The 13478-nt window shown below is 35.9% G+C and overlaps 1 protein-coding gene across 3 annotated transcripts in view; it reads right to left on the bottom strand.

The window, feature by feature from the left end:
- Positions 1-13478, bottom strand: part of LOC145978935 (homeobox protein OTX2-B-like) — an 81176-nt gene that overhangs the window by 50299 nt on the left and 17399 nt on the right. For all 3 annotated transcript variants that reach the window (XM_083111932.1, XM_083111933.1, XM_083111934.1), the window contains exon 2: positions 9617-9649. In XM_083111932.1, the coding sequence (XP_082968058.1) occupies positions 9617-9642 (26 nt within the window). In that variant the 5' untranslated portion in view covers positions 9643-9649. The remainder of the gene's footprint in view (positions 1-9616; positions 9650-13478) is intronic.

Genomic DNA, 13478 nt, shown 5'->3' with positions numbered 1-13478 from the left:
CATGGGAATACTGCAGTCTTCATGGTCTTGAATGAGCCAGTCCACTGCAAGATATGCTCCTTTGTTTCCCTTCGGAAATGTCAAAAATCGCTCGCCCAGATGAACATTTTATCTTGGGCCTTCCTTTTTTATGTAAATATGTGTGAAGATATTAAACTCCTATAAAGGATTGTAAGAATAAGTATTATAAACAGAATATGATAAAAAATTCTGAGTCAAAAGTTACATGTAAAGTATTATGTTGTATAATTACATAATCACAGTAGTGCAGTGAATTTTTTGTCCAGTTAATAAAGTTCGATGTACCCTGATATATATGTTTTGTTGTCAAATACAGTTATTGCAATTACTATTTTTCAAAGGTTAATTCAAGTGTATTAGGTTCCATTTAAGGAAAATTGCCCCTCTTCCCGCAAACAGAAAGAAATCAGTATTTATGCTTTACTTAGCTTTACCCCCCTCCCAAATCTCTTAACAAATCGGCGCCTATGCACATCACCCCTTCCCATTTTTTTTCTAAAAAAAGGAGTTGAATTCAATATGGCGGCCACTAATATGGTAGACACCCGCTTGGAACACACCAACGTGGTTCCTCCTAAGCCTAACCTGTTTCTATCAATTGTACCCAGCCTAACTCCTTTACTTTTTATAGGGGGTTTTAACAGACTTTTGAATCACCCTGTAGGCCCTCGTATGTGAGTTTGTGAACATGAGATCAAGACATTATATATGTATTATATATATAATGTGTGTGTGTGTGTGTGTGAAGGTAGGTAAAAGGGGGCCTTTGGTAATATTTTACGGGGAGGGGGGCAAGATTTGTAGATCCGGCACTGGTATCATGGCATGTAGACTTTCAGTTTTTATTTTCCATATTTATGCACATATTAGGTTTTGGCTCATATTTTCCATTTTTTAGTTATTCTTACATATTATTTCCATATTTCAGAACATTTTTCAACATATACTCCATATTCGCGCAATAAGTACCCCCGTGTGACCGAAAAAGTTGGGTGAATTTCTTGCGAATAACTGACAAAGTCCGAAGCGACGTTAAACAAACGAAAGTTTACGACCATTTTTATAACATCCAATTGCGTTAATTACAAGTTTTCTGTCATCCTTACAATAAGAACTTGAAATTCCTGTTTATTTACAATTGTCGTCAACAATAGAGAATGTAGGCTCAAGCATCAGCTCCTGGTTATTTCACATGTTATTTAGACAACTTTGGAAGAGAGTCCCAAGTCGAGCACCCCATTGCTAACTCCACCCTCGCTACTAGTTGCGTTCCCGACAGCAGCGCCAGAAGCAACGATTTTGTGGCACACGTACGGGATTCGCTTCTGGTTTATCTTCAAGACAGTCACGACAGCAGCGCCAGAAGCAACGATTTTGTGGCACACGTACGGGATTCGCTTCTGGTTTCTCTTCAAGACAGTCACGACAGCAGCGCCAGAAGCAACGATTTTGTGGCACACGTACGGGATTCGCTTCTGGTTTCTCTTCAAGACAGTCACGACAGCACCGCCAGAAGTAACGATTTTGTGGCACACGTACGGGAGTCGCTTCTGGTTTCTCTTCAAAGAGTCACGGTAATAGTTACAATGCTGAGAGAAGCGCAATCAATTGTTTTAAAACTCAAGAGTTACGTACGTATTATCTTATATTGTTAAAGAGGTAAATGTTTACAATTTTAAGTCCATATTTAACTCCATATTTTTGTGAAAATAACTAAATATGTATTTACATATTTACCACATTTTTAATACATATAAATCCGTTTCCCGATGATAATAATAATAATAATTAGTAGTAGTTGCTGTTGATTGATTGATTTGCTTTACTTTACTTCGCTTTTTGTGCCACTTTTGGCTAATTTCTGAAGATGGGTATGAGTGATGATATGGTGAAATTGATGAATGGACACACAAACATCCATGCCCAGGCCAGAATTCGAACCCGGGACCCCTGGCGTCGTAGCGCGATGTGCTAACCACTCCGCCACAGGGGTCGGCAAGTAGTTGCTAACATGTTGGACCAAACGTCGTTTAAAATGTACGATATTTCAAAACCAAAATTAGTCACCATGCAACCTATTCACACAAGCTGATATCTACGAAAGTAAATCCGTTAATGATAACTACGAATGTGCAATGTGGTTGCATACATTCAGGATAAAATTCCATTTTTACGGTTTCGTCAGGTTGAATTTGAATTTGAATTTGAATTTAAAATTGTGGGAGCGTCAGCACTTAGGCTATTTTGCTCCCGTCATATTATACGGGGGCCAGCCCCTTACCATTACATATAACAACTCTAACGTTGCATAACTAAAAAGCTTAAAATATTCTGACTTCTGTTAAAAGCTGAGGCTGTAAACGGGCACTCAGCACACACAAGGACAAAAAACAGGACAACACACACAAAATTATACTGGCCATAGTGCCAGTCGCCAGAGCCTCGTTTGTCTTTAGTCCAGGGTGCACTACGTGGAAGGGAGGTTGACTTTTGGGTGCCTACGTGGAAGGTACCCCTTACACCCCGGTTTCGTCAGGTGAATGCATTTCCCTACGAGGGATGATTTTACCCCCCCTTAAATTAGAGTCATATACGATGTAACAAAAAGCGAGGTTAATTTCGTGCTTTCAAACGAGTGCAAATTGCTGACATTACAAATTATATAACCAACATATTATCAAGAAATATTCAGCAATATTGATTGCTAAAAAGACTCATCTACATTAATAATTTTAAAAGCTTACAAGACGGAATACACCATTATGCCAAATTTTTGTGCAATAAACATAATTTTGAAGTCTTCTCTGTAGTTCCTACATAAAAATCCAACAAATATTAATGTAATTGAAAATATTTCCCATAAAATCTGATAAATTTGTTGTGAAAGAAAATGGATAATATATGTGCTGCAAAATACAATAATAATTTCATGTAGGCCTAATTATTAAAAAAAAAATATCGGCCAGAAGTGGAACGGTTAATGATCCGGTAAGATTTGATTTTAATGTTTTTAGTGTAATTGTTATATGGCAAAGATGAAGTTGATTTCCTGCATGCACGCCTCAATCTAGTTATGCCTGTCCCTTCGTCCTCCCCAAAAGCAAGAAGTTTAATTCGCACACTGGGTTTCGTAGCGTCAGGCAGAAAAAATAAGTTAACAAATATTTTTTCCCTTAATGATCTCTATGAAAGTAAAATTCTTCGAATGAGAATATTTCCCAACAGATGGCAGAATAGAAATATATTGAAAATTTAGTTCAGCAAAATAAGAAAAAAATATTCGAATTCTTTTTTTTTTTTTTTGTTAGAACGAGAATATAATGTCTTCCTCTCTTTCGTCAGCTTCACTTAATGTTAACTCTTCTCGTTAGCACATCCTATATTTTTCTGATACTACGCTTCTCATGTTCTATGTATCGTTTCCAGTTGTTTTTAAAAGTTTTATGAAGTTGGAATCGTCTGCCTTTACGTCACATGTTACTGTTTCCTGAAAAATTGGAGTATTGTAACCCTTCAGCTTACTTTTTTGTTTCATTGTTTGACCTTAGTTAACATTGTCTTTGTTTTCACTCAACACTTTTACTTCGATAGCATGTTTATTCGATTTGTCGATCTCTGATTGTAAAAAAATTCTGCCTTTTGTTCTGATATACCTTCTATTATACTACACGGAATCGATGCCAATGAAATGTTAAAACACAAGTTCTAATGTTTAACAAGATGTTTGGTAATAATGAAATGCATTCTTCTGCACTTTCTGACCTTTTTCGTTTTTAGGTCACTGTTCAGTATTTTTGGTGGTTTCTTTTTCAGTTTTATCATTTTTGAGGTTTCGTCTTGTTTTTGCTCCTTTCCATGTTGTTTCGTAAATTTTAAATGCATTTGCTAGCATAACTTAACTGTTGAAATTTACTAACAAATATGCCATTATAATTGAAAATATGGTTAATGCAAAAGCGCAATATTATTTTTAATGGACAATGGATTAAATAATTAATTGTGGTAAATATATTTTTCCTCCAGCAAACTTTAAACACTTTGGGTAAAGCCTACTTTGAGGTTCCTCACTATCATTGCTTTAATCTTCAGTTTTAAAGTAAAATTAGTCACAAAAAAATGACAGTATGATGCACACGAAATAGAACTGTATTTTCATATGCTGACCGACTACTGTATCGTGAAATGTCCACTCTGAAAAGGAGGCCAATGTCTTATTCAGAAAAACTAGCGGTGTTTTATGTTATGTAACCTCCAAGAAAAATAATACAGAAAACTACATTACAAAATAATTGTTTTTTTTTTCGTTTGCTTCGGTAGTTTTAACTGCCAAACAATGGGTTTTATCAAATTATTCAACTACTCTTTCATAATTTACGAAAAATCAAGCATTCATTTAATTGGCGAAAAATATTTTTAGATCATTTTTTTAAAATGTAGGTCATTTTTAAAATAATTTTAAAGTCATTCTATGGGTAATTTTTGAAGATTTTTTTAGGTCATCAACGTCCGAGCCATACTTATAGCATTGCGAGACTTGACTATCGCGAACACGCAAACTTTTTAATAATTTGAAGACCAGCAAGCGGCCCCGGCGCCCACCCAGCGTCGAATAACATGGGTACCTGGGGGAAAACCTTGGGGGGTAAAGGCGGTCAGGGGCGTGATGCTGATCACATCACCCCCACTTACGACCGGATCAAGAAAGTGTGGGGCGTTACCCCCACACCCCCTATACGCCTTCATGGCGTGGTGCTAAGCACAGGGGAGCACTTTACCTTTTTTTTTTTTTACCAGCAAAGTTATTTTTGGTAACTTTGGAAACATGGGATTGTATAGGATAAGACATGATGACGCTCTCTTTCTTGTAGTTATGGCACATGAAAGTCATGGAATATGTTGATGTATCCAGAGCGTTTACACATCCCGAAATCCAGTTTCATCCCGCTAGTGTTTCATACTAAAGTGAGGAAATTATGCTCGTTTTCTTTGATGTTGATGCATCAACATTGTCATTCAAGTATAGATTGAAATCTTCCATTCCTGCATTATAGCCGATGTTGTCAAAGAAAAAAAAAGAGTATCAGGAAAGATAAGAAAGGAACAAGGATAATGATCCTGGCTTTATTCTAAACTCTACTCCTTTGTTACCTTGCAACAGTTGTTGCAGTTGCAATGATTTCACTCACGCATGACAAAGGAGTCAGTTGCACATTCATGTAGGGCGAACTTGTGAAAAGATATTCCTGTTGAACTTCACTGGCATACATAATCATTGGTGTCGGAAGGGGGTGCTCGAACCGGTCCGTCAACCCTCTCTGGAAATCGGTATCGTTCATTTGAAGTTATAAAAAAGCAGAAAGCTTGCTATTTTTATTGTTATTTACAGACATATAAATTTCATTTAGTTAGTATTTTAAAAGAATAATCAAAGTAAAAGCTTCGTTAGATCGAAAAAGTGAGTATAAAAATACTGAAACCAGGTTATGTTTTCATGTTCTGCCATATAAATCAAAGGATAAATGATTTCACAGTTTTGAAAATTCCAAAAAAAATAGAGTTTTTGTGAGGTGTCACACAACATAAACACTGTGACTAAAATTTTCCCTTAACTTTTAAAGCTTGTTCCTGAACGAGGTAGTCTACATAAAAGTTAATGATAGAAATGGAATAACTCTGTATCTCATTGCACTAACTGTATGAAATGTGAAAAACAGTGAAAAACGGTTGTGCTGAATATTTACTCATCTGCTGGATAGAGTGTAAGAGTCTCATAATAATAAAGATTTAGATCAAAATTATTTAGTTATTATTGTGCAATAATCATAAACATTATAATTAGTATTAATTATTTCTAATATTCAAGTTTTGTCAATGGCCCGACTCACACTCCTACAAAAACAATACAGAACTTGTGGATACGCCCATGGATACATAGTTGCTCATCATTAAACAATATCTTCATGTCACTTATGCTACTCTTACTGCAAAGAATGTCGGAGCTAGTTTTTCTGATTGCTGCATCTGCATGAGTAGGATGCTGAAGGCGATTATAGCAAATGTTGCGTCCACCTCATTATATTGACACAGTTGTGAAAGACACGATCCAGACTTTTCTGTTCAGATCACTTGGACGAGTAGGCACAAACACCTGGGTCACGTGTCGATGAGAATCTACCTTCCACGAGATGGCCATTATACCTTCCTGGTATTGTTCTGCAAGGAGTCATTACCATATATCCCACAAAGTGTGTGTAGATAATTGGAAAAGATAACAGCCACCTGAGGACAAGTTCTGCAGCCTAACAGTTGTGGCCTGTTCCATCAATCGATCGTTGAAACTGGAAGCGTGCAGCAGTGCCCTATTAGATCCTGGGAGAGGTTGAATGGGGGCTCGTTACTCAAGTGCCCACTTAGAAAGATGGCAAGGGCGGAGGGAAATAAGTCAACCCTCATCTCCTCCTCCCCCCTTTTAACTGCAATTAAACCCATCCACAACAATGAACTATTGTTGCACGAGACGCTTCTTCAAATATTTGCGGGACGTGCTGTCTTACAATATTCTGGGTTCCTGCTGTGCTTCCTAACTTTTCCTGTAACCGCAATATTCACTTCGCCCTCGCCTCTTTTTAATACCTAGTTCACTCGACTGAGATTCTTTTATTGTGGCAGCCTAAAGGAGAGGCCTCCGCTATTCATCGATCTTTACTTTCCGGATTCCCAACTTCTGGAGAGCCTTAGATATTTGATGAAACCTGACGCTTTTCCGCAGGAAGTTCCATGTTCTTTTCAAACTTTCGCACCAGGTTTTATTTATAGCGCCACGTACCATCTCAGAAATCTGAGCTGCATGATCGAATGCATCATCAATTAAACGATAACTGGTAACTTTTTCGAGTTCTTTATACACTATTTTGTAATATAACACCGTTTTATGTACGTGTGCGTCTTTCTGTACATTTTTGAACAATCTTGTAGGTTTTAGATTATTTTTAGTTTTAAATTTAGATTTATTTGTTTCTCTCATATACAACTCTAGTACATCAATTTGTATCCCCCCTTTCATTATAGTATGCATTTTTCCACCCATTCCTTATGGGTGTTATCATAGAAGATCTGGTTTGTTGTCTTTTTTCACTTAAGTTTACACTCGTCCTCTAATTCTTTTGCGCCTCTACTTTTTGTAAGAACATTCTCACTTTTCCAAGTGTTTCCATTTTTCTTTGCCCTCCAGTTGTTTCAAGCCACAACAATTACTAAGTAACATAGCCACTGGTGGCCTAAAATTATGTTTCACTCCAATATTTTGTTCTTTCTTTACATTATACCTTGCTGTTGTTGTTAACTTCCTTTTTCATTTGGAAATAAAGGTTTTGTTTTTAAGGCCGCACTGAACCTTTGGCCGACCCAGACAAGCCGTTTTCGAAAAAAATCCCAAATTGGAAATATTACATCTATTAAGAATTCCTTCTAGACAATTCGCGTGAATCTTCGTGTGGTTTGCTTTCGATGCTGTCATGATATTCGCAATAGTTTCGTGGCTACATAAGCCTATTTTCCCTAGAGAACAGCGAAATCAAGCCACACGAATATTTCCGTTAATCCTGTAGAAGTAATTCTAAGCAGATGTAATTGTTTTAGAATTTGGAATATCATAGATGTTTTTGGAAAGGAGAAGATTTTTTCTATAACGGCTTGGCTGGCGTTGTCCAAAGGTCTAACGGAGCCTGAAGCCCAATTTATGCTCAGATAGGCTAATCAAGACTGGACCTACAGTTTAAAGTGGGATCCGAACCACTGTGTAATATGCCTCAATCGGAAATTGAATCCGAGACCCCTTGATTACAAGGCAACAGTATATTGCCTCACTGGCACTCAGGACACCCTCGTTCGAGTTCGTGGAAGGGTGGTCTCAGGTAGGAATTCTACCATCAATATTCGTGCAAGAGCCACTCTGGCGCTCCACCATTAATATTCACACTCTTTACCATCTGGACAACTGCTGCTGCCTTGTTAAGTGAAGCTGCAGTATCTATACGATGACGTTGAGAGACCAAGAAGTTCGATACTTTAGTAAATTTGAATGTATAAGAATTTCACTTTTTCAAAATTGATTTACTATGCGACTTATTCGGACATGTGCAAAAAAATGTTAGTTTATTTTAATAATTACATTTTTGTATTTCCTGAATGTATTATTTCGACATGACCGAGAACGAGAATTTAAGAGACGAGTCGAGAATGTACGAAGTTTCGTCTCAGCACCATCCTTGTATCAGAGACTTAATACTTTAGATTGATTGATTTGCTTTAGTTTACTTCAATTTTTGTGCCACTTTTGGCGAATTTGCGCAGATGGGGATGAATGATGATATGATGAAATTGATGAATGGACACTCACAAACATCCATGCCCAGGTCAGGATTCGAACCCGGGACCCCTGGCGTCGTAGCGCGATGTGCTAACCACTTCACCACGCAGGCCGGCAATTAATTATTACTTTAGGATTTTAATACAGTATATATCATTTCCTCCCAAAGTCCAGTGTTATATTTTCTACTTCGACTATGAAGAAGTCAATAAAAACAAACAAATACCACTAATTCCTATTTCGCAAACAGTATTCATGACCCTAGCACGTAGCACTCGATTACACACAAGAGTCATGAATATCGTAGTGCTTTATACTCTGTATATTTGAATGATCTCTTTTAAGAACAGTCTGTTCAATCTCTATTCAGGGTTTCCCAAACTTTTTCGTTTCACGGCGCCCTTAGTGTTTCAAGAATTTTCCCCATCGCCCAAGTTAGAATGTAGGCCTACATAACACTTGCAAAGCTCAGTTAGTGTGGTTATGTAGCTTGCCTTAAGTTAAAATATAAACACACACTTCAAATTCAGAAACATCTTATGTGTAAAAAGTACTAAAACCATGTGTGGACTAACAAGTAAGTATCTTTTCAGTGAAAATATAGGAACATTTCGCGGCGCCCCTGTATAAGTGAGTCACGGCGCACACTTTGGGAACCGCTGCTCTATGTCATACTAACAACAAATTCGAATTCGTGGAATCGAGCATATGTAGAAGTTTAAAATTTTGACATTGGCAAAAATTACTGTGTAACATATTAATAGTATCGTGCTAAATTAATATTTACTCTCCTATACGAAGTTTTCAAAAATACAACCCTTCTCTTTGGAAATACGAGAAAATTTTAAATCATATATTTCGAACATTTATTAAAATATGAATTAATTTTAAAGTTCACTAGAAACATTCTCATTCCTACGCTTTCATTAATTTTTAATACATAATATGCCAAAATGATTCAATTTTTTAAGTATATTTTCAACTCACTTCTCTGATTATTTTAACATGTTCTGGAAACATTAAATGTTTGCTGAATTTTACACATTTCATTATACCTCCTGTTCTGTTCTACATCTGACCTATCAGCAATTTCAAATTTCTTTTTTGCATCTTATGCACTTTCATATTTATCTAGTTTCTATTATATAATCATTGCAAAGATACATACCTAGCTACAATGAATGTACATTGTGATTTCTGAATGGGTAATATAAGAAAAACACTTACCCTCCGGCTAGGCTGTTGGGCCACATAGGGGGCCTGTGAACGAGAGAACAGAAATTTCAAATAGTTGTTTATGGATTATTGTCGCTTATGTTGGTTAGCATTTTTAGTTGCACTTGAAAATTTCCTTGCAAAATTACATATTACATGTGATATGATAATAAACATTATACACTTTAAAAGACCAATACACTCCCTGCAATCATCAGTCTCGTACGGATAGAGGGAGCTGATTGGAGCTGCAGCCCCTCCCGATACTTCGAGAAAATCAAAACTTTTAAATAAAAGCAACAACCCCCCCCTTAAAATGACCTGCGATTACAATTTTAATCGGTGAATAACTTTTAAAACTAATTTATAAAATGTGTATCACACTCCTCAGAATGAAACTATTGATGTAATTTTAATTTTCAACTTTACAATTCCTCCCCCTCCCCCTCCAAAAAAATCCTGTGTTTGCTAGTGGTTATCATACATATTTTATAAACAATGTAATAAATTTATATGTGTTTGTGTGTGTGATACTGCCAAGTGAGAGAATCGTGGGGGAAAAAATGCAAATAATAAAAATGAAAACAAAGGAGGGTGTTCGATCGAAAGTTACAAATCAATTTTCACAAAAGCTCCTTAGTTTTTATTTATTTAACTTTTTGCCGTAACTCAACAGTTTTCACAAACTAATAGCAACAAATTTCCTACTTAGAGATTATCAACATAATAATTACAGAAAATAATTCGAATTTTTAATATTTTTTTTCTAAAACGGAGAGTGACATCATCTCTTAGAATTCCTTCAAAACAAAGTATCACATAAAGTTGCAATAGTTAAGATAAGATTACGAACGAGCAAAGTAATAGTTGATTCAAGCTCTATAAACTCGAAAATTAGTGAAAATATTGCAAATATATTACCGAAACTAAAAAAATCTAGTCCTTATTAAACATCCATGCTTAGAATCTTAAGCACACCAAAACTACTATCCTTTAGTTTCATGTGTAGCATTTTGAAACAGCTGGATTTTGCTGAGAAAATACAAAGGTTCTATCTGATTTATAATGGACAGAGCTACAATGGAGATATTGTATTTGGAACACATTTCATATTACCGATCTTTTTTGTAATTATCAGTGCAACAAATAAATGTTGAACATGGTGTTTTTTATCTTTTAGTACACAGTACATTTTTCCCTTGTATTTACTCAGTGTTCATAGCAGTGTGAGAAAACGATTGCCTGTGTCGCACCATTGTTTGCTCAGCGTGTGAACCTCGTATAAGTTCGGTGACTAACTTGCTGTGGGCACTGGGTAAAGTCGGACGGAAAGGGGGGGAGAGGGACTTTTCTTTTTTCAAAGGGGGAAGAGAAATAGGGAAGAACCAGAAGCCTCCTTTTTTGTAGCATCTATGAGTTCACACCTCGGGGTGTTATCCCTCGCGGTCAAATCAAACATGGCGAAAATGGCTTGTTGCCTTAAAGGTTTACTCAAAGGGAGATTTCCATTTAGTTTTTTTTTCTTTTTGGTTGGAGGATGTTACATGAAAATTAATCGTTCTACGTTCTGTCTTTGATTTTTCTTTTTAGTTTTTAACGACTCTCCTACAGACTTTGGATATTTTTTTTTAAGTAAGTAGTTACTTTATATAGAAAATTTCAATCTAACTAAGTGTTTCCATGATAAATAAAATAATCTGATATATATACACCGTAGGTATACGGACTCAGTATCCAAGAATAATTGAGGACTGAAAGTGGTAAACGTTGTAAGTGCCAAAAGCGAATGGGAAATCGCATCGTTCCGCACATCAGCCCGTAAGAACGTGCACACTAGTGACCTCTTTACACGCCCTTTGAACTACTTGGAGGGCTACCAGCCACTTTTCACGTTTACCACATAATAAAACATGGAACATTTCACCGTTTAACGTGGAAAACGGTGTTTGAATTATTTTGGCACTTACAGCGTTTACCAATTTTAGTCTTCAATTTCAAATACACTAAAATTTAAATTAGGCTGTTGGACAGACATAAAGAATAAGTGCATTAAAACGGGTAAGTTGCCATCTAAAAGGCACTACAAATGAGATTATGTTCTTCCATTCTCAAAACTGACAAACAAGAAAAATATGCCGGTAAAAATTATTAATAATAATAATTCAAATAAGTGATAGTAAACTGATCATAATATTTATTAAAAATAAATAAATTAATGAATATTAACTGTGAATGAACAGTATAAATTCGGTGGGTGCAGAGGGGGTCTACCCCCCAGCAAGGATAGTTTAGAAATAGTATAGTACTCTTCATTCTCTATTTGTTTGTCACCGTGCTAAACCATAAAATACATCCTCCATCTGTCCTAAAGTTTCGTAACTGAAACAAACACCACAACTCAAATTTCCACTTCAAGCATTGTACAACTAGGAATGCTTCCTATGAAGAACACGAAGGAAAATCTTTATAAAAATAAAGAAATACAGTGAAGTGTAACATTCATCGTAGTAATACCAAACTCAAATTCAATTTTCAAAATTTTTAGAGAAAAATGAATCGTTTACCTCTTGCAGTTTTTTTGTATCTTAATTGTGTCTGTCTAGCTTTATGGGAAGCGAGAGGCTGAGCGGAGTTAGAAAATTTCCGTGTAGTGCACTCTGAAGAACTTTCGCATGAGGGACTTCGAAAGAGCTGGAGTTTCCTCCGGCCCTTGGAGTGGCTGGAGAAGAGCATTGGGGAAATGAACAAGCCTCTAGCAAACCAACCAGATGGATGAGTGGGAGCTCAGCTGAACTCACACAATTCAATAGCTGATTCATCCTCTAAAGGAAGAATTTTTAGTAAATTTTCTTTATTGTTCTTATCCTCAATGTAACGAAAATTACAATAATAGTATTACAGAAAGTGATAGAATCTCACAGGTCTTGTATTTCTATGTGTGATACATATACAACGCTTTATATATATATATATATATATATATATATATATATATATATATATATATATATATAGTAAACTCCGATTTCTACACTCATCAGTATATGTGTGTATTAGTGATAATTCGAGTGGGAGAGATTCAGAATATTCACATACACGTTTATCTAATCAATATGTATACATAGACCTATTTATTATTTCATCGCAATGTGCGACGAGGTCACATAAATTTATACTCTCAAAATATTGCTACTATGAAACAGCAGCGCATAGACTCCTAGGTAAAAATAAACACTTCATAATTACCGTGAAATTCTTCACGAATTACAAGTGCCAAGACAAAAATTCCACCAATAATACTAAATACTTTGTATACATATAGCCTATTGTCTTACAACAAAAACAATATTTTTTTCCGTAAGTTGACTATATTTTGTTTTAAAAAAAGGTAAAGGTAAAGTGCTCCCCTGTGCTTAGCACCACGCCATGAAGGCGTATAGAGGTTGTAGGGGTAACGCCCCAAACTTTCTTGGTCCGGTTGTGAGTGGGATGATGTGATCAGCATCACGCCCCTGACGTTCCGCTTCCAACGTTAGAAAAGTTCCCGGATTTGAACCGGCCGGGGATCGAACCCGGGACCTGTAGCATGGTAGTCAGAATATTTTGTTTTGCAATTGCAAATTAAATTATAGTAATGTAATTTAATTTGCAATTGCAAAACAAAATATAGTCAACTAACACTATATTGCCGTTACGTTTCACACACACATATACTAACTACATGCATATTAATTTGTCACTCACAGTCATCATTCAGTATAACTTTAGCTTCATATATGAATTGTCACTAACATCAGTACATTTTCAGCCACTATCCGATATTTTATAGACAATTTCGACTACGGATAAATAATAATTTATGAAGTGTCTACTA

This window comes from Lepisma saccharinum, chromosome 25 (genome assembly GCF_977018435.1).
Source record: "Lepisma saccharinum chromosome 25, izLepSacc3.1, whole genome shotgun sequence".
NCBI classification, from domain to species: domain Eukaryota; kingdom Metazoa; phylum Arthropoda; class Insecta; order Zygentoma; family Lepismatidae; genus Lepisma; species Lepisma saccharinum.
This window is presented reverse-complemented; position numbering and strand designations above follow the sequence as displayed.